This window comes from Venturia canescens, chromosome 7 (assembly GCF_019457755.1).
Source record: "Venturia canescens isolate UGA chromosome 7, ASM1945775v1, whole genome shotgun sequence".
Classification (NCBI taxonomy): Eukaryota; Metazoa; Arthropoda; class Insecta; order Hymenoptera; family Ichneumonidae; genus Venturia; species Venturia canescens.
The window spans coordinates 8,514,000-8,536,228 of NC_057427.1; the positions used below are offsets into that span (position 1 = coordinate 8,514,000).

Below are 22,229 nucleotides of genomic sequence, written 5' to 3' on the forward strand. Positions count from 1 at the left end.
GGAGAGACTCCAGCGAAATTTCTACGCCTCCGCTCGGACACGGCGATTTTTTGAGGGAGCAATCTCTCGTCAATGACGGGGGACGACGGGGCAGAGAAGGAAGGAAGCGGGAGCTGATACGGCACGAGTTACTCTCGCTAATAATCCGGTGTCAGTGCGAAACCCCTCGGAAGCTCTTGTCCGGCTCCCCGATGCGGCGAAGCCTCTTGTACGAATATTAATGCGAATGGGAAAAGTACGCGTGTGTCGTCGAAGCTCTTCGCTGCTCTTCCGCTCCTCCGATGCTCCAATATCCTCATTGATTTTTCCTGCGTTTCTGTCTGTTTGCCAGCACCGGGATTGAAGGGTATACGCAGGGAGCCGGGTTCACGGCTCCCCGATCCATCGTCGAGCGCAACTTATCTTCCATCTTTTCCCCCGTACTTATCCACCGCGCCATTTCACCCTCGCGCGCGTATCTGGCGATCTTTCGTGAGCTGTAAAACGAGACGTGTCACTTAAAGTTTTCTCTATTATTCCGATTTTAACAGCTTTATAAAAGTTTCCAGGCGTGTTCTCCCGCGCGCTCGGGGCATCGGACAAATACGTGTTTATAATGTGACTGGTGGATCGTGGAAGGAAGGCAGGAACGAACGCACACCGGCAATGAGTTTTATTTTTCCGGAATGTGTGTCGTGCCGTTTCCTTCCGTTGGGCTCTCTCCCTCCGGCTTTCTCTCTCCCGCTTCCCCGTCAGCCGTGCGCTCATCTCCTCCTCTATCCGGCGACGTATATGCCCATAAATGTATATTTATATACACGCACATATAAATATACATAAAAAAATATTTCGTAGCTCTCGCGCGCTGCGGGTTTGAAAAAATTTCGTTCCCTCGTCACGTCGAGCGAGGAGGCAACGTCGATGAGCTTTCTCTCTTGGCGAGCGTATACGAGCGACGAGGGACGAAAACGATATCTCGCTTGAAAAAGAGCATCGCGGAACAATAATTCCGACACGTACAACAATTCCGTGTAAATTCGTGTTCGCAGGAAGCTTACGCATCTGCTCTTACTTCCAAAAGGTGTGAATATTTATTGGGGAATGAGTTTTCATCGGGGGGCCAGAGAATTTTTGTTTTCGGAGGCATGAGCCGAACGGACGGGCAATCGGAGGGAAGCGAGCGGAGGAAGATCCTGCGAGTCGTGCATCGGGCGAGGACGCGCGGCTTTTTATTCAATGCCCCCCCGCGAGCGGTTATCAATTTGTCGGCAAAACAAACAACTCGGCGTACACGAAACGTTACGTTTTTGTCGCTTTTTTTTTATTTCTTTTCGCAATGTATCTTCCGTCACATGCACGCGTGCTACGGATCCAGACACACTGCGAATGCTCCTCGAGTGAGCGAGAGAGAGAGAGAGAGAAAAAGGAGAGAACATACCGGCTCAGTCGTGTGGGAAAGAAAATATGGAGAGAAGGCGCGCGAGGGTTAACGTCCGAGCACATTCGTGTAGGTGTACCCAAGGCTCATCGCGACTACGTATGCGCGGAGTTAGAAGGAGAGAAAGAGAGAGCGAGAGGGAAACACTTATTTTCGTATATAGACGATCCCTCGCTCGAGAATATCGAAGAGACTACAACGAAGAGACACACGTCCTCTCTCTCTCTCTCTCGACTTTTCTTTGTATCTCTACAGAAAGAAAACTGAAGAAATCCTTTGCCCCATTGATACTCGACACCCGGAGCCCCCGGCACTGATCCCAATTCGAATGATTTTTCCCCCAGAACGATTCGCAATCCTCAGGATGATAGAGAGTCAGGCAGGGCCACGTGGAACGAGTTTTCTGAAAGTTTGTTCGAGCCACGATGCGAAAGGGATGATGGAAAAAATGCTCGATCGCGGTGGAATGGTGGAACACTGCGATAACACAGCGAAATGGTGGAACATTTAGTTTTCTCATTTCCGAAGACTCGGCGCGAAGACTTTTGGCCTGAAATGCTCCATACGTGGGGCGCGTCGCGCATATACGCAGCACTTATGTAAAAACGGTAGACCGGCCATACACGTTTTTCTATACGCGGATCCATCGTGCGGGAACGAGAACCAGAACGCGTAACATTTTAATAAAGGCAATTACCTCTTTTCCACTGAATGCCGCGACCAGCTCTCCGTATCGAACGCGCCACGCTACTATAACCAGCCCCGCGCGGACGCGTATGTCTATAACTATGCACGAAAGAGGAAGAGAGCGAAGGAGAGGTTACGGGAGCAAAAGTGAGGAGAGAATGGAAAAAACGACGAGGGCATACATCAGGTGCGCCGACTTTTAGCCCGTTCAATTCTATCAATATCTCGCGCCGCTTTTATTTTCAAAGCACACGTGTGGGAGAGGCTGGGGCAGAATGGGACGAGGGGGCAAAACGAGCCGCCCGTTTCGCCCTTTCCTACTCCTGTGTAATACAGAACGTATCAAAAGTGCGGAATCTCGTCGAACCGCAGGGCCCCGAGGTACGAGTTCTTCGGAGCTCTTCGAAACTGAGTTAAGGCTGTCCGTCAACGGATCATCGAGCCCGGGGCACGTTTGACGAAAAACTTGGAGTCTCGAACGTTATCACTCCGTGGCACGCCCCGCTCCGAGCTTCTCCTCCACGGATTATTCCCTTCGAGTTCGAACACCTCATTAACGATGTATGCTACAAAAGTCTAAATAATTAGAAATTTATCGAATTCGGTGATAATGTTCTTCAACATCAAGTGCGAAAACACGTTAACTTTAGTGATTAATTACTCGATAACTGTACAGAAGAAAAATCTTTAAAAATTTGTATATTGTCAAATTTGGCACTAAAGAATATGTTCACAGAATTTTATAAAATTCCGATAATTTTGAAATTTTTTATGTGTTTAGCACGGTTTAGCATGGCAACATTGTAAGCATGTACCAAATATCCTTAAGGGCGCAGAAGGAAAAGACGAATAGGACTTTGAGACGGTTCGAGCCCCCGCAAGTTCCGGGCGACCTTCAGTCCCATTTTTGGGGCGGCCTGTACTACGGAAAAAGGTACCGCAGAACCGTGCGGATAGATCTATTGCAGTCAATCATTAGTTTTTACACGCCGATGCTCTTCGATATTGTTTCGTTGTTGCTGTTTTTTTGTCGAATCACGTTTTTGCCGGTGCCGCGAGGATTGCAGTCTCTCACTCTTAGTCCCACACGCTCTCACACACACACAAACGCGCACAGGCTCTGCTCTCTCACTCTTTTTCTCAGACTATCGCTCGCGCGAACGCTGCTTAATCGAGAGTGCTGGAAGCGAGCGAAGCGTGGGAAGGCTAAGTGGAGCGCGACCCACGGAAAAGAGCATAGTGGATGACAGAGACGCAGTCTCTCGGGAGGGAGAGAAAGAGACGAGGACCGCCAAAGGATTTCGATGGAGAGAGCCTCTCGAACAAAAGATGAGTTTAAATTGTACGCATTTTTGTTGATTATCGCGTCAACCCGGAGGATAACGCTCGGCCCAAAACTTTGTGCTTCGTTCAACGAGGATGAGCAGCGAGGAGGTCTTCGCAAATGTGCGAATGTTCGACAAAGTTTTGTCAACTTCATTGAATTAGTACAGAATCCGCGGATTTTACGAGCTCCCCCGCCGCCAGCTGGTCGGATTCGAATTAAACTTTGGAAGGAAACGTTGCGAATCGACGCTACCGTGCGACGCTTGCGATTCCCGAAAGTTGAAAGGAAGCAGCGAGAGGCCGGGAGGGAAGGAAAAGACTCACGAGCGTTTCGGAGATCGGCGAAGAGCCGGTGATAAGTTGAAAGTAAACACGACAAGTGGGTCATCAGAAGTTCGAGTCCGCGGTTGATATTTGAGTTTTATTGAGATGCCAGGCTGCATCACGTAAGCGAAAAGGCTTTTGGATGATCGGGAGCATCGTCGCTCCACCGGAGCTAATCCGGACAGTCGTTCTGTGTGTAATACCAGCGGAAACGTGGGTCCTCCTTGTTATTATGGAAAGGGTAGCGCGACCGAAGCGAGAGCGAGGGAGAAAAGAAAAAAGGGGCGAGTGAGCGACCGCGCGGGCGGATCTTCAAAGGAGCAATTTCGTAATTACGGCGAGAGGGAACGCTTCAGCGGTGCTCTTCTGTGTGCAGGGCCAAATGGCCGAGTGAAAGAACATCGGAGAAGTGAGCATGAGATGAGAGAGCTCTGCTCCCGCGCTGCCGAAACTCTACGAGCTTGGAAAAATGAGTGTTGGAGGAGGAGAGAAGGGTGGACGGGGGAGCGACCACCTAAGGGCAGCGTTCAATCACTCCCGAGCAATCCAGGTACTCGAATGCTCTCTTGCAGAAAATCGAATCTTTGTAAAAATGTCCTTTCGAGCTCCTCCTCCTCCTCGGCTGTATCCAATGAACGCGAATCATTGCTTTTATCTCATTGTTCCAAAACGAGATATCCCAGTGAATAAAAAACACGATAATTCTCTTTCGGCAATCCCCCCCCCCCCCCCCCGGTCCCCCCTCTCTTCGTCCCTTCTCTCAACCTTTTCCCACTCCCTCGATTCCCTGCTCCGCGGCAACGAGCGACGAGCGCCGGAGCTGCGATGAGCGTGCAAAAAAAAAACACACCAATGAGCGCCTATTTATGAAGCGAGCCGCGAGCTTTTGATTATTCCAAGAGAATGATGGATCGAGGAAGAGGTGCCGGTGGCACGTGATACACGCAACGCAGCGTGCGTGCTTCGGAGAGAAAGAGGGACGAGAACGTTGAAGCGAGAGAGAGAGAGAGAGAGTCGAAGAAGAAGAGAAAAAGGTTACGCGGGATGAAGCGTGCGCGAGGCAAGAAAGAGGTATGCGAGCGTGAGGGCGGCAAAGAGGAGTGCGTGGGCGTACGCGCCGTATATCGGACGTGGGCCTTGAGTCGTGATCGCAGAGAGGGTAGGTATGCAGACTGGGCGCGTGTCGTTCGCCGTGAGAGAAGCGACGTGCAGACGCGACGAGCGAGGATACTCGCCTCGTGTCCGGGTAGTCATGCGATATTTTTCCAACCCTCCTTTTAACGCACGCAACGTGCAAATAAAAACGTGAGACTTCGGCAAAGTCGAGGGATCAGTGGAATTCAGTGGCTGGAGGTTGCGACGGTTTCGCCGGGTGGGACGTCAAATGATTTGTAGGATGAGCGGATAAATAGGCCGAGCATCAAAGTAATAGGAAAATTACGAGAGTGCTTGCTGCCTCGGAGCGCGTATAATGGCGTTGCGGAGCTCGCTGCTGTGACCCCTCGCAGCGGATGGGACAAACAATGCCCGCATAAATGTTTATCTAGCCTCGTCGTAATTGCAGTTGCCTATGTAGGTCGCGACGCCGCTGCGACAGTCCGGAGTGTGTTCAGTAGTTCCTGGACCCCGAGACGAGTCGCTGTATCGCGTTGGTGGAGTGCGCCTCCATTGGGGAACGAGAAGTATTTATGAGAAGTCCACCGTGCATGGGGGCTTTCGCAAAGAATTTTAGCGTCGCGCCCCTATCCCGGAGCAAACCGGCAAGTTCCAGCAGCAGGATCAAGAGTTTGCAGAATCGGGGCAAACAGCTGGGGCCCCGAAGGTAAATGAAAAGCGGCCTCTCGCGCGTGACGAACAGCGTGAAACTTTGAACCGCTCTGAAAACGTTGATGAAAACGTTCTAGAAAGTTGGAACAATCCTCCTTCGTTTAATTCTCACGCGAGTAATTAGTCCAACGAATGAATCTGACCGGATGCATCCTCGAGTCGGAAGCAGTCGCCGCGGTCGCGCGCGCCCAGCGCCACCAGCACATTCACCGGGAGCCAATGAGCTCAAACGCTTCCCATCAAACGTGACAAAATCGTCAGTGATTTTATCCAAAAGCCAGAAACCAGCCTCACCCAACCGTCCCTCCTCGATTCTCATCCGATGTTCGAATCTTCTCGCAGTTTTCGACGAGAACCTCGCACACGCGAAACAAGCCTCGATGTATAACGCAGCCATAAAGCCACAATGAGAGACAATGGCGGGCGTGGGTAGAGTAGAAAAGCCGTTGGCGGGGCACACACGCTGCAAATAATACAGTGTTGGAGGCTCCTCCGGCTCTTCCTTCCTCGCAGACTTGTTCAACTCTTAAAATCACTCGGTCTTGCGCTAGCTCTATCTCTTCACCGATCCTCGTGTGCGCTATCTCATCCGCTCTTATATTGCCGTCCTCCCCCCCGGAGTACTCCACCTCCGACTTTTAATGATGCACACACGAGCGTAGCGCGTGGACCGGCGCGCAGCGCCGCGTTTAACCGATCGTTTCCGGTCTGCCTCCTACATACGATCCAATCGAGTCCCCGCTCCTGTCGCGCTGCTGCTGCCACCAATTCGCGTTCCGCGTCCATCGTACACACGCGCACGCTCGCCGCAGTTTATCCCTCGGACTAGCGAAGCAGTCTCTTTCGCTGCGAGCGCGCAGCACGTGGGCTTAGATTACGAGACCAGCCTCGATCTGCCCCCGTGTTATTCGCATTGCTGGCAGTCCCCGTTCCATCGATCGCGTATCGCACTCCCAACGAATCCTCTCGCTCGCTACCTCTATTTAGGGTAAATAGGTTGGTTCTCTCGATCCAGGAGGTTGCGTTGCTGCAAGGACACCGCTGGCCCATGGACCGGGCGAGTTACCCAGTGGGCAGCGTGCCAGACCCCGGGCGCCGCGGACCTCGGACTTCCCGCACGTTCCTCGCTCCGCTTCTCTCTCCCTTTTCAATGACGTTTCGCAAGCGCGATTCTCGCTCCAAAGCCTCGCTGACATTTCTGCAATTAGAATTTCCATTATTTCGCGCCGTTGAATCGCGCCGCTGCGCGGACGGCTCGAGTCTCCGGATCGGAGCTCGCACGGAGGCGACTCGTCGCGCGTCACTCTTTCAATATTTATCACAGTGACGCGAGCACGTAACGCGCGCTTTCTCAGGGTTTTACCTCGCCGCCGCTCATTTGCCCGGGCAATTGTTCCGTTAACTGCATCGTCCGCAGCGCGCTCACAAGAAATCTGAGATCATCGCGACTGTTGCAGCAACGCTGCGACCGAGAGGAAGTCGTCCAATGACGGAACTTTCGAGGGCATTTGCACTCCCGCGCAGCATCCACGTCTCTGCGAGTCTTCCCTCGAAAATACTTGCTGCTCGCCCCATCGCGGGACCCGACGTCCCAGCCAACTTTTTTATCCTCGTAGCACGGAGATTTTTCGTTCTCCTGTCTTTCCCAGAGCTTATAACTCCCCTGGCACGAGTCCGCACACACGCTCGTGAGAGTTTATATTCTCCGATAGCCCGCGATACTCCGAGGAGGACCGAGCGGTACCACGGGCCGCGACGCCGCGCGGTGAATCATACCGCGGTTCCGGTCCTACCCACGCGCGAGAGAGATCAGCGAGCATAGACTCTACTCGCGTTCCCATCTTTCCTCGCGCTGTATAGTATTCGTACACACCCACGTATCGGACACCCGTACGAATCCTACACGCACGTGCGCGGACGCTGAACAACAGTTAGAGGAACGCAGCCATCGCGCCCGGGGACCAAATCTATTACGTATGGGAAGCTTCCCCTTTCGAATTCGCACCAGCCAATTCCGTGGTTAATTATTCTCGATGAAAAACATCGAGGAAAACGGCCTCCGAAGGGGTCAGCATTCCCATTCGACTTGGGAGGCTCTCCCTCGGTGCTGCTTTGCACCAGGAGTCAACCGCAGGAATAATCAACTCGAGTCTACTCGAGAACGAACATTTTCGGGTGAATTTTAGTTTCCAGGCTCCCCGGAGGCTCACTCGCCGCGCAGGATTATTCCGAGTCTCGATCGAGTGATAACTTCGACGTAATGACACAGCGAAACGTCAGAAGCGGCGCTGAGAAACGAGTTTTCGTCGTCGAAATATCGCGGCTGAAGCAAGCGCGAAGATGAGGCGAAGAATTCAAGCGGAGAAAGAGCTTTGAATCTCGTGCGTAACGTTCGTAGCGACGGTTATCGCGCGGATTCATGAATCGAGAGGATCAGCGAGTTACGAAGTAGCGGGGCGTAGCGGAGAGGCAGAGAAAAAAATTATGATTCGTGTAACGCGCTTGCCGGATTTCCGGCGTCGAAGCACCGCCTCGGCACGTGAGTTCCGACAAATATCCGGTCAATCTCTCTCTTCTCTCGACCGAATATAAAGTTCGATTGAGCAAACGAGCGGCGTCGTACACGCGTCAACTCTTTTACGCTCATTCAATTCCTTCGACAACAAAAAAGGAAAGAAACTCTCCGAGTAACGAAGACCATTCATGCGTGATTCATTGTTGAGGTAATAAAGTCCGAAGGTCGTTAATCTTGATGGAAGAACGACCCAATTTGTGGAGTATCCGTTTGCATAGAAATCAGATTCAATGGAAGAACTTCTGACGACTCAATACCGAAGAGACCCTTCGCTCAGCGTATTTTCAACAGGAATATTTTGACTTTGTAAAAAATACATTCAGTTAGAGTTTTTCCTAACGAAAGATCGTCCATGACGTAGCTCACTGAGTTTTAACCGAAAAAAATGTTGATCCTTGATCGCAACAAACTTGGCTCAACCCCATCGCAGAGAACCTGCGACAAGCCGATGCAGCTTGAGCCACTGCTCCAAAATATCATTCGAATGAGCCACCTCGCGCGAGAGCCCTTTCGCAGTCGATTTGATAATCGAGACGATTTTTTTGGTCCCATCGGGGGAATCGTTTCCCATTAAAAAAGTGGTTGGATCGAGGATGTTTCGTCCAACTAAATTGGATCGATTCGATGAACAATTTTGTGTGTGTTCGGCGTACGAGGTTTTCGAAGAATCCGGAGCTAAGAGGTCAATTATCCGTTATCAATGTTATTGTATCCAGTAGAAACTCGTGCTGCTTCTAGAGATCGACGATTTTGACGAAATGAGAGGCAAAAAACAAGGCTGCGAGGAGACAGACGGTCGTCTGTGTTTTGTACAGGCGTATCGGCGTCGGGTTGTGTGCCACCTGCTGCTGCTGTCTCGAGACGTGTGCGCACAGCACGTGCGCCTCTCGCGCGTCTTTGGATGGTTTGACGCGCGCTCGAGCGCGCACGCCACCTGTGCACACTCGGAGTCGCTCTTTCTTTCTCTAATGCTGCAACGAAGAGAGCCGGTACACCAACTCCCCAAGTCCGTCGACATGTGCGCCAGCCTTAAATTATTATATACAAAAGATGATCACGAACACGAGCTCTTCGTATCGATTCTCACTCTCTCAATTATGCGTCTGTCCACAGTATAAATTTCACTTCCAGTCACTTCTTTTTTTCTCGGTTTTTTCTTTCAATTTTTTACTCAGCACACGCACACCCAAATGGCTTCTAACCACGTGTCAATACAGATGGGTGAATTGCTCGTGAGCTCACGCACCTCGGAGCTTCGTCGATTTCAACTCGGTTTTGTGGGCTCAGGCATTTTTCAAATTCTCCCAAACTCACCACCTTTTTCTCTCGTACGCTCGGCTATACACTCGGCAGGATTGATCGCTCAGGCCGGGAGCCCGAATCCAGGTGTAGCTCACACTCGAATAATCCAATGCGACGATAAATGCGGAGCTGAATAAAATCCTGGTCCGATGGGTGCACAAATGTACGCGGAGACGGAATCGTGGGAAAAGTCATCGCCTCGATTCCTGATCTTTTCTGTCCGGGTACTCGGCGGATCATTTTGTCATCCGAATCGCAGCCGACTTCGATTTTTCGTTCGTTGCTTAACCCGCGAAATTTTCGGCGCCCCGGAAAGTTGACGAGCAGCAAACTCCCACCGTTATCAGTTATATGGAAATTGAAGAAAGTCCAATGTCGAAGCGACGTGTCCACGGTGTCAAGATCTCCGGAGTGCGAATATCCTCCCAAGCGGCCCGGTCCTCTGGTCACTTTTCATTCCCCCACAAAGTCCGATCCAAATATATGCGCAGCGGTTCCAGATATTTCATGTTGGCCGATTCATCGAAATGTCACTCAGAATTTGATGCCAGTCGACCAGGCTCCGGCCGAGTTACGAGGCATCTGTGCAACTCGATGAATTTTCATAAGGCGAAGAAGGAAAAATTGATTTTTTCGAGGCGCTCGACGAAGCGTGTGCCCCAAAATTTAGCCATGGGCGTAGAGATCGCTCCGTAGGTGTGGGATATCCAAACTCTCGTGCGTTATAAATGACGCCGATTCTCGCTGTGGGAAGCAACCTGAGATTTGGACAACGCATCCAAATTTAGTCAACATACAGATATAGAAAAACGCGTGCGTGTATAGACGAATAAAAGAATATTGTATGTATAAGAGATAAAAGTGGTGCTCGTCGGTTGATCTGAGGGTGGTCCTGGGCTCTGCTTGCTTGCCCGTCGTGACCACACCTAGGCACCGTGGCGAGAAACGAGACTTCTCTCCTCTCCGCCACAGCCGACCACCTACTCGCCCGGCCCGACTGAATAAACCTACGAATAACCGACTCCGCATTATAATCATCGTATTCTCGCGGACGCGCGGGCGCGCGAAGCTCCAAAGAAAATATAATGTATAACCTGAGAAAAATATAAAAAACCGGTACCGAGATTTATACCGAGATTCGACCTTTCTCGATACAATGGAATTTTTCGTTTAGTTATTTACAAACGAATTTTAAATCGGTGGAGAATTACGTCCTCGATCTGGTGCGCAAACTCTCGTCTTTGCTCGAGTTTTCGTCGAAAAATCATTTTCACGACGATGAAATGCGAATGCAATCCGAGTCGTTCGTTTGCTTAAGGAGGGTGGATCGCGACGATACGATGTTGCCATGCTAAACCATGTTAAAAATATGAAGGATTTCAAAATGATAAGAATTTCATGAAATTTGGTAAATGTATTCTTTCAAAATATATAAGACAATATTAATTTTTTTAGATTTTTCTACCGCATAGCCCTCGAGCAATTAAACACTAAAGTTCACCTGTATAAGCATAGAGTTTACATATATACAGTTATACATCTCGCGTGCATAAGAACTTCGATTTAACGCTCAATCACGCGATAACAATGTGGTAAAAAAATTGTATTTGTGTACTTGATGCCAAAGAACGTTATCACGGAAATTGATAAAATTCTAATTATTTTGATATCGTGATCCGACCTCCTTAATAGACAAAATTTTATCGATTGAACATAAAAGTAATTGTGAACTTTCCGATGTTGCGGGGCTCGACTCCGACAATCTCGAACTCGTGTTATCGCGGAGGAGCGTTTAGAAGAATTGATAAATCAGTTCGAATGGTTTGGGAGGGAACGGAGGAGAGTTTGCCGAAGTCGGATTGAAAGTGAATTTCGAGTGGTCGTATTAGTTGTACGAGATTGCTTGGGGAGACGCGCACGTGTTGTTGTCGGATGAGGTTCGAGAGGGATCGGGGGGTCTCCGGGAGAGCTGCTGGAGGGTTTTTCGAGTCGCACCTGGAGGATGTCCAATCCCGGTGGCAAGGCATATGCCCCCCTTTCACAGCGAGCTCCTTTTTCTTGCAGCAGCAGCAGCAGCAGCAGCAGCAGCGGCAGCAGTTTCCCCCGAATTCCGTCTAGCCCGAGCGAAACGGAAGTGTAAATAAAGCGTGCACGCGCGTGTTGCTCTGCGGGGGCGTGTGTTGGATCCTGAAAAAGCAGAAAGGGCGAGCCCGGGGAGGTGGCGTACAGGGCGAGCGATTCCGGGCCACTCAAAGACGGGACAAAACTCTCTTTCGTTTGCTTCCCTTCTTGGGGGCATATATGCGCGCAATAACGAAGATAGGAGCGGGGACGAGAGGCTGCGCGAGCGAGTGCGAAAGAGGGAGAGGGCGCCGGTCTCTCTCTCTCGAAGTTTGCCACGCGCCCCCGCCGCCGCAAACTCGACACGAGCTCATCAGCTGCTTCCTTCCTCTCCTCCTCCTTTCCACCTCTTTCTCGTGCTCATAATCTTCTCAATAACACACCGCTGGCTCGCTCCTCGTCTCGCGCCTCTCTCTGCCTCATGCGCTCCTCGCGCACACTCCTTTTTTCACCGTCTCGAGCTGCGTCTTCACTTACGAGCATTCCAAAATTCACGGCTGAGCGCTGCCTTTGATGCAACTGATGACTTTTACTCTCTCTCTCTCTCTCTTTCCAGGATTTATGTCCTCCACGAACGTTGACTCTTTAAACAGAAAACTCTCGAAGCAACGAAAGCTTCTCATTGATTTTTCCATTCCGAAAATAAATAACGACCATCTCGGCTCGATAGAGAAATCAATGCTGCGCTTTTGTATTCCCTAATTGACGAACCCCTCACCTCGGAGCGTTTCAAAAGTACCGTTGACCTTTCTTTGTGCCTAAAATTTACGCGGCATAAATAATCGTTGAAAATAAAGGAGGAAAACTCGTTTGGTACGAACGCGCGCGCGGAGGTAGAATCGATAGAGGGCGGTGCCACAAGTGTGACTATCGTACGCGAAATCAGAAACCGGAAACATCTGTGGGGAAACCTATACAGGCGAGGGGTATTGTTTATCGCGCGTGTTCCGTGTCGATAGGGGGAGCGGGGGGGGGGGGGGGGGGAGAAATAGTATTCATCGGTAGTTATGAGACGCGCGATCTGTTTCCTCGTTCGAGGTGTCATTTTCCCCCGATTATTCCGTTCCACCGTTTTTTAAATCTCCACACGACACGAATCTGGACGGAAGACCGAGTGAAACGAAAGCCAGGAGCGAATAATTACTGATCAAATCCGAGCCGAATTCCATTGTATCGTCCAGAGCAGAGCCCCCAAAAATCAACGAGCCTCACTTCGCTCCGAGATCCGGAGCGATTCAGCGCCAGAAAGCCCAGAAATCACAAACACCGTCCCCCCCCCTGTCCACGTTCCCGTAACAAGCCTCGTGAAATCACACAATAAAAAAGCCCCCTTAACGAAGAAAAAAGAAACCAGAAGTCCTTGAAATCTCGAAAAATGTCATCAAAGGACGAAGATAAAGAGAGCGAGAGAGCAAGGAGACGATGAAAAGGCGCGTAGATCCTTGATTTACGACGTCATCCATTCATCCCAATATATATGCCCATTTATACAATAATAGGCATTATTAATAGAGACGCGCAGCGCCCTAGGAGCGAGAGAAGGCTACTCCGAGCTCCGATTTTCTTGGGGTTTTGTTGCGGCAAGTTAGTAGAAGAACACACAGAGAATACGAGCTCGTCGAATTTCGATGCTATTCGTACCTTTATAACATTATAGTTTGGCACAGCGAGAAGGAATTCAAGAGTACCGAGATCGCCGAGACAGAGAGAAAATAAAAGGAAAGGAGCAGGGGGGAGGGCGATAGAAGGGAAGAGAGCGAGATGGGAAATTTGGTAGCGCGACCCCCCGACGCGATCATCGACGGAAACCGAATCGAGTCACGCTCCGATACGTTTTGTAATGCACCATATACGTGTACACGTACTCTCAATATACATATATAGACGAGGCCACGCATGTATTCGCGAAGTAACGACCAACGGTGGCAGCTGTGTGAGAGCGGGAGGCAAAAAGGAAGGAGAAAAAACGAGAAGAAAAAAAGAAGGACGAAAGAAGAAAGAATCGAAAAACGAGGAGAAACGTGTAGCTCGGTTAGCCGGGTCGTGGCCATGCACAAAGGATATTCGTCGAGCACCGTAATTTTGGCTGCGGAAAGAGCGGTTCCGACATTTATATATGTCTGTGTATATAGCCTGCGTGCTCCATACACACGTATCCGGGGTACGCGAGGAGCGCGAGCGCGAGAAAGAAACAGAGTCTGGACGTCCAAGAGTTGTTGCTCTCCGGAGGCACACGAACGAGTTGCTGCGGTTATTTTTCTCGCTAGATGTATACGAGCTCTTTCTCGCTGATGGCTTCCACCAAGAATGCGAAACGAGAGCGAGCCGTGCGGCGCATCCGATCTTGTTATACCTACAAATACAGACACGCACACGTTCAGCCTCATTTTTATGAACCTACTGCCGTACGCACCACTCTAATGTTACAATGTACAATGCCCGTATGTGTATGTCGATCACGTAGCAGATGTAACGAAAACTCTCTTTCTACCCCCAAATTCGGCGTTATTACTTTTTTATGCTCCTCACTCCGAGCCGCGAATCCTCGGACAAATAGTTTTTGACCGAGCGGACCGGGGGACGTCGGCGAATTGTAATACGACTATCAACGACGCCGGAGACACGTTTTCCTTTTCTCCCTAATTTTGGCTTGTTTAATTTCTTCGTTTTGCATCATTCTGCCAGAATTTTCTGATGGCAAACTTTCCTGCTTTTGGGCCTCGACGCCGTCAATTACACGGTGGGAAAACAACGTTGTTGATTCAACAGAAATTCACGTTACTGGAAGAGTTTTCTTCGCTCAACTTCAATGTTTTTCGGAGATAATGAATTCATCTTAAACCGTTTCGTTCGTTCAATCGTGTTTAATCTTGCGACGAGCACATATTTCATTGGCACCTCGCAATACGCCACGATTCGTCGTTCTTCCAATGACTTTTTTTCTCGCAGCAATTTGCCCGACCGGCCAGCCGGGAAACGCGGACGCGAATCCGAGCCCTCGGAATCCCGTGAATCAATTACTTCTCATTCTCAGTGCAAATAATGCGCGTATTTGTACACAGTGTGAAACGAGGGTTACTCGTGCCGGTGCACATTCTGCTCGGAGCTTCGGTAATCCCCGAGTGCACGGAATCGGCACGCACCCCCTCTCTCTCTCGCTTCGGGGACCGGGGCGGAATGGCACAGGGAGGAGGGATCAGGTGCATTGTGTCCAGAAGAAACTCTCGCTGCGTGTTGTTGTTTGGCGGAAAGTTTTTCGTCCCGTCGATCCTATACACCGGAGAAAAGTTTCTTCTTCTCTCTCATTGAGCCGCGCGGCGGGCCATTAAAAACACGAATTTACAAACCAACCCCCGGGAGCAAATACGATTGTCCTTTTATACAGCACGGGAATTATGGTCCGAGTTTATGTACGTATAACTACGCCAAGGGGGCACACAGCACCAGGCATAACGCCCAAAAATCTTCACACAATAGCTAATTCGTGATTTGGAATAAGTTTAGCTGATTTGGCCTCTTCGAACTGGTACTTTTACGACCTACTACGTGCCTCTATAACCACCGTCGCGGGCCCTGCTCAACGATAATTTAGGATCGAGGAGTCGCTGCTGCTGCTGCTGCTGCTGCTGCCATCGTTCCGCTGCCAAACTTTACACCAGCCAGGGTCAACCTGTCCAAAAATAATGCGACACTACGCGTACTTGACGATTTTTCGAGAGTCTCACGCCTGTGCATGGACCATTTCACTAAAAACCAATGCCAATTCTCCTTGCTACACTTATTTCTTCGCTTCTCAACGGACTTTCAACAGGCTCTGCCCTCTGCATTCCCCTTCGGATTGTCACGGTGCCAACTACCGGAAAACGATCAAGAGCGAGCATTTTGACAGGATACCAAAATCCCTGTTTTGCACTCCGAGGCACCAGCTGGAATCGAAGCTCGAGAATCTTTTTTATCTTCGGGAATTCCAGGAGCCTCAGCGTCCGCCAAATAATGCCGGTCGCTATCGCTATCGATTTGCACAGCGAAAATCGATTGAATTTTCTTTCACCTTCGTCGAAAGCAATTTTGTATTCCTCGCTATTAAATCTCGATCAATACCACTAAGTTCGATTCTTTGAATCGGTGACTTCGCGGCTCAATATCGTTCGCGCGCAACGAAACGGAACATTTTTATATACCAAACGAAACGCAGCACTTTCAACGACGCTACAATGCAACGCGATGCGTTCCATTGGAACGTAACTGCATACGATTATTTGCCACGAGAAGATTCCCCGGAGTGCCTCTGTTCGGAGGCTTAAAATCGAATTCGAAGTTCTCGTCTCGTGGAATCGTGTTTTTCGTCTCATTATATTTTCAATATTTCCAAATTTCTCGATTAACCGAGGTCAACGCTTTCGAGACATTTCCCGGGGAGATTTCCGAGTTTGACGAGGAAATGAAAATTCCGAAAGTTTCGTGACAACTTTAAAATTATTCTAAAAATTGATTTCAAATAAATTTGAGGAAAAAAACGAGAAAACGAGAAATTTCGGGCGATTAAGGCGAGTCGTGAGGGCCCTCCAATTCCAATTCGATTCGAGGCTTTTTGTTACGGCATAAAAGTTTTTGTGCTCCCTCTAAAACGTAAAAACACAGGCAGTTACGAGAAAAAGTGGGAATTTCTCAAGTGTCGATGAAACAACGTTGATGATACGCTCGAATGTTGCAGCTGAGGATCTTAAATTTGTGGTCATTAAATTCGCCGTAGTGAGATGAAACGTGCGTTACCACCGTGAAGTTGACAAGCAAAGAGAGCGAAGCGTGAGATGGAGAATATTGAGGGAGGCTGAGTCTTTGAAAGGCAATAATTTATAAGTATTTCTCGGGCTCTCTCGATTTTATATTGTAAAAATTTTTCGAATTTTGTGACTCTTCGGAATGAGCAGGATTCCCTAGACGCCCTGAACAATTGGAACGAACAAGCGAAACGTACATTGTGTACATGTGTATCATGGTACACAAACGGAGGAGAGGCGGTCACGGCTCGTCCGAAGAGATTTCGGGTGGACAAAAACCTCTCCGAGAATCCGAATGAAAGAGTAGGAGCAAGAGGGAAAGAGATGGAGGCAGGGAGGGGTAAAAAAATAACGGGTGGTCCAAATAATAGAGGTGGCTTCTGATGCTTCTGCACCTCGGAGAAGAAGAAATAACGTGCGAGGCTTGTGCCGATTTGAGCAACGATATTAACGCTTGGCAAAGTGATGAGGGATGGATGAATGAAAAAAGGCAATTCGTTGGGCCAGGGGGCAGAGGCGGACGGCCAGGCGGGCAGGTAAGCTTGAGGAATTCATAATTGGCGAGGTCGAAGATGTTTGTTTTGTCGAGGTGTGTGCGTTCGCCGGTCTGCGTCAGAAAAAAAAGATGAAAGCGACCGATGTCGCACGGTTTGGGGGGCGAACAGATGGCGCACAGGTCGCGATCTAACAGGGCTCTACGCACAATTACGGACATTTGGGTGGGCGCCCTTCCCCCCTGCTTTTCGGTTACGTTAATTACCCACCTTTCTATTTCGGTCTCGTCCAATTTGTAACGAGTAACGAGAAGTCGTTTAAACGATTCTCCCTTTTCTTCTCTCCTCCTCATACTTTTGCTTTTTTTTCTCTCCTTCATCCCTTTCTCTCTCGGTTATTTCTCTCATCATAATACGGTGTACGGCTGTATTAGGAAAATTTGTGGAACCCCATCGCGTTTTACCCGACGCTCAATCTGCCCAGTTTCGTTTTACTTTTGTCAGGACAATGTATAGAGACGATTTTACCTGCCCTGCTTATGCCACAGGAGCGTCGATCCGGAGCAGCCAGGATGAGATCGAGTGGAAGAGAGCAAGCGAGAGAAAAAGAGAGAAAGAAAAAGAGAGTTGAGAATAAGAGAGATGGAACTCTCTGACCAGGTTAGCCGATTATAACGGAGGCTGTTATTATCCCGGTCCTTTTTTTTCGCCTCCTTTGAGAAAAACGGGCCAGAGGGTGGCTCTCTCTCCTCCGCTCCTCGTCCACAGACAGAGAGAACAGAGCCAATGTCTATTTTTTTCCACAGCGGCTCTCACACGCTCTCGCCACCGCCGCCGCCGCCGCCGCCGCGCCTCGCTCGTCCCGTTGGGGTGACGTTTGAGTCATCACCCGGGCGAACACCGCACCGCACCGTTGATGGGTGGTCGGAAACCTCGAGGGTGGTCGTCGACACCCAAAATACTCGCCGCGGCCAATCGCATTATAACAAACCAAGCAAATTATCCAAATTCCCTCTCCACCAATTCTACGAGTTCTCAATCAATCCTCCATTTTTTGCTTTAATCAATATTGAGGTAGAATATTTGCAAGAATTTTCTCCATTTTCATGAATATTTAGTGAAAGACTGACACTTTCTCATGAGAGTTTATCTACGATAAGAGAGATTGAAAAATTAGTGAAGATTCTTAAGGATAGAGCGATTTCGACTGGTGCTCAAAGGAAAGTATTGGAAAAGCGCGCGTAATGGTCCGATCTATGAGAATCTTTAGTATCACCGCAGTAGTTTTTAGGACACGGGGGAGAGCCACAAAAGGTGATAAGATAAAGAAAGAGCGAGGGTCTTGGGAAAAGAGCGAAAAGAAATATTTCGGGGACGCGACACGCTGTTCAGCGTGTCTCATCGCATCGACTTTTTGACTCTCTACGATAAACTTGGTGCTCGTATTCGTGTGCATTTGTCCGTGTGTGTCGACATTATTACCGAGAGCGAGAGCCCGGCGTCGACCTTGTCTCGCGCGTACGTGTACGGCTCGTTGACCGTTCTCGCAGAGGTATGCGAGGAGAAGACGACGAGCGAGCGACGACAACTACGACAACGACGAGAGGGACTCGCCACGAGATATCGTTTCGAGCGCCTATCGATCCACCTACGAGATAAGAGCCCAGCGCTATTTAAGAAAGCTTTTAACAGGATCTCCAACGACTTCAATCCTTACTCTCGCGTGCGACGCACTAATAGGCAGACCGTGTCGTTTCAACGACCACCCCCATCCCTTATTTGACCTTTTTCATTTCTTTTATTTTTCCTTTTTCACCTCTCCATCTCTTCTCTCGAGAGTTCCTTCGTCCTTTCCTACCGCAAATTCCTGTCCCCGTCCGCACAAAATACTATTCGGCTATTTGATTTCTCTTGTTGTTCGCTTCGTGACTGAGAATCCTCGTATCAGCAAAAGACACTGAACCGCCCGACACGATTTCGTTCTCTATCAGCCACGATGGATAGCGAACTATCCAGCTGCGAACTCCTCCTGGTAAAAGAAAAGTGAAAATAATTAGATGACGTACGATTGATCCAACGAATCGACCGATTGTGATTCCAATTTTTTCCATTTCATTTGGTTTTTTTTCCACAGTCCGTTGCGACGCGAAATTCATTTTTTCGAACGTCGTATTCGAATAACGATACCTCACGAAAATTATTCATCATTCTGAAAGTAGGCGACACATTTTGTAGCGAATTATTCATTTTACCGAGTCGAAAGTCAATATCGATGAGAACGAACGTCGACCGAAAACTAACGTGTTTTTAACGAACGAACGCTCTCGCCGATTGGATCAGAAAACATTCGAGGCTTCGGGACCAACTCATTCTGGATGCCAACAACGATTTTTCCATCGTTCCTTTCCAGTGGGAGAAACTAAACTAGAATACGAAGCTGACAGGAGTGAGTAGCGATTTGTAAGAATGAAAAAGTGGTTCCCATAGTCGGGAATCCAAATGCAGAATCGTCGAATCGAGTGTACAAATGCCCATAAGATTAGTACGAGTCCTTAAACGAATGAGCCTCAATGGCCGAGTGTTCAATGCTTCACAGAGCGTGTGTTTGGATGTCCTTTAGTAAAAACCCAACAATATTTTCCGCTACTCAACGTCAAACCCGCTTATCGACTCGTACACGCAGGAATGCCAACTATACACGTACATTTGGAGTACAAAAAGGAGGCTCGCCTCTGGAAAGCGCACTGCTCCGCGTACCTGTTCGAATGCTTCGACCCATTCAGTCCACCGTATGCTCTTTGGATTATTATTGTCCCCTCGCGATATTTATCTCAAATCTCGTACTTGCTTTCGCTTTTCACTCTCTCTCTCTCTCTCTCTCTCTCTCTCTCTCTCTCTCTCTCTCTCTCTCTCTCTCTCTCTCTCTCTCTCTTCTGCTCTTCACCCTACTTTCAGTTTCCTTTCCCCATTTAAAAATACGCTTCAACCTATTGGAATTCTTCCGATTTTTCGGATTTCCTAGGAACGCAGACGAGGAATATTTACTCCGGTAAATATGTACGCGGTACAGCAGCAGCTTTTTCTGTCAACGACCGAGATTTTCCGGATCGAGGAAACCGAGCGAATCATCCTAGGCTCCCAGACAATGGACGTGGGAATCGAGTGGAAAACTCGACCGTTTCGCGTGGCCTCGCGAACATTTGGAATCAAAAGTCGACGAATCTCGCTCCGTATGAAGAGCACGCGAGCTCCCAGAATCCTCCGAATTTCCGAATTCATCCAATTTCACGGAAACTGCTTACTCCGTGATTCGCATACCAGTCGCTTTCCTTATTTTCTCGTAACTTTCCTCGTAACAAAAATGTCGGTATTTCAAATATACAAATATTACGTGAACCACCGCGAGGTAAAATTCGGTTTGACTAAAAATTCATTCGTTTCAAAGGTGGATTCTGTTGATCCATTAAATACGAATCTTCGATCGGTACAAAATAAATGATTCGTGCAATTGAAGGTTTCTTTCGAATGAACGAACAATATTTTCTTCGACGCGCTCTACGAAGCCTCGATAAATTCAACAAAACTCTTTTCTCCTTGGAGAATGTTACGTGCCAGGTTTTAGGCATTTTTACAAATCTATTTACAGTGCATCAGAGGAAGCCGCGATACGAACGCTGTCGATCAACAAAAATCTAGTTCCCCTTGCGGTAAACGTGCCAAAACCACACACAGGCCACTAAAAGTCTGCTTTATCTACGCACGAATCCCGAAAAAATGCATTAAAAAGATAAATGACCAATCAAGGGACTCACCACATTGACAAAATCCTGAAAAGTAACTGCTTGCATCCGCGATTCCTTTACCCTAATGAGAAGAATATCCCTCTTGTTCGCTGGAATTTCAGCCCTCCACTCGGCACTTTTAAGGGCTTCTAAAAAATCCTCCAGTGGAATTTCACCGAATCCTTCAGGATCGAACTGTTCACGTTGAATGGGGGGAAAAATTTTCGAATTTACGATTTACGTCATTTCTTTTGAAGCCGAATTATCCTGACATTTGTTCTCTTTTCATTTTTCTTGCAATTTTGAAAGTATTGGGAACGGCAATCGAATTTTATTCATTTTTTTTATCTGTCGAAAAGATGTTTTCTCAATTTTCTACTTTCGATGCAATTTTGGTGATTTTCGACGAAACGTGACGATTTATTTGGAGTTTGACGATTAATTTGATGTTTGAAGAAAATTAAGAAAACCATCAACGGTCCGAATTGATGTTGTAAGATTTTTGTTGTCTCGTAACTTTGTCATGACTCACCCTGTCGAAGATCACTCTCCATCTCTGGAAAAATAAAAAACAAAATTTTTCAATTGCCATTCGCCGAATTGTAGATTATTCCTTAATTAATGTTTAAGATCGTCAACAATGTCGCGACGTCGTCCCGAATTCGGGAGATTTTGAACGGAAATAAGTTTGTCTTGGTTTATGATCGTCAACTGTGAGCTCCTTAAAACATCTGAGCGATTTTTGAAGTAATTGAGAACGACTGTTCCCGGTCGTTCTTCTGGTTAAATTTCGAAAATCTCTTTATTTTTCATAAAAATTCGTTTTTCGACGATTCAAGCTCATTCAGTTGCTCATTTAATGATTTGGTGTCTCAACATTTACCGAGAAAATCAGTGACATTCGAAGGCAATAGTTTTGACAATTTTTTTTTCCTACAAAAAGTTGACTTGAACGAGAAAATTTTTTCTATTTTTTATTATGAAAATTTACCGACAATAAACTCGCGAGAGCTTTTTCAAAGGACTGATTTTCTCATCGAAAAACCTGCGAAGTCGGCACGCACGACTCTAAACTCTTCGAGTTCTGTGAGTTCAAAAAAAAATATTCTGTTCTCTAAGCTTTACGTTATCGGGTTGTGACAGAGCGAGTTTTTATTTCACTGCAATCACTCTGCCGTCGAAAATCATGGGGTGCGAGAAAATTCGCGGAGCTTTCGACCTCGATGTCGGATTCACGTTCGTAGGAAAAACGATTTTTCAGATTTCGACTTGCAGTTATTTCGTCACGTTCTACTATCGAACGTAGAACAAGATTTTATTCGTTTTCCCGTTAGAATCGTAAAAAAACAATCGCTTAGTGTTTTCAAGGTGACTTTGCCAGTCGTTAGAACACCGAGCGAGCAAAACAGTAAAACGAATTTCGACTCGAGCGTGACTACAATCGTTTCGTGTATAAAAGTTCGAATACGAAGAGTTATAAAAAATAAAAAAGCGTACGACGTAAAAAAAATGCGAAATTTGTCTAATTGGATACTTATACGAGAGTTCGTGAAAAAACGCGTGCGGCACGAAAGGATTGCTGTAAAACTGTCA

At 48.2% G+C, this 22,229-nt stretch overlaps 1 protein-coding gene across 2 annotated transcripts in view; it reads right to left on the reverse strand.

Annotated features, from left to right (window-relative positions):
- LOC122413959 (protein rhomboid-like) overlaps positions 1 to 22,229 on the reverse strand; it is a 32,998-nt gene that overhangs the window by 9,100 nt on the left and 1,669 nt on the right. Inside the window, exons 3-4 of one of the 2 annotated variants that reach the window (XM_043424659.1) lie at positions 21,169 to 21,192; positions 20,667 to 20,831 (exon numbers count right to left, since the gene is read on the reverse strand). In XM_043424659.1, the coding sequence (XP_043280594.1) occupies positions 20,667 to 20,831; positions 21,169 to 21,192 (189 nt within the window). The remainder of the gene's footprint in view (positions 1 to 20,666; positions 20,832 to 21,168; positions 21,193 to 22,229) is intronic. The other variant, XM_043424660.1, reaches the window with a different exon arrangement.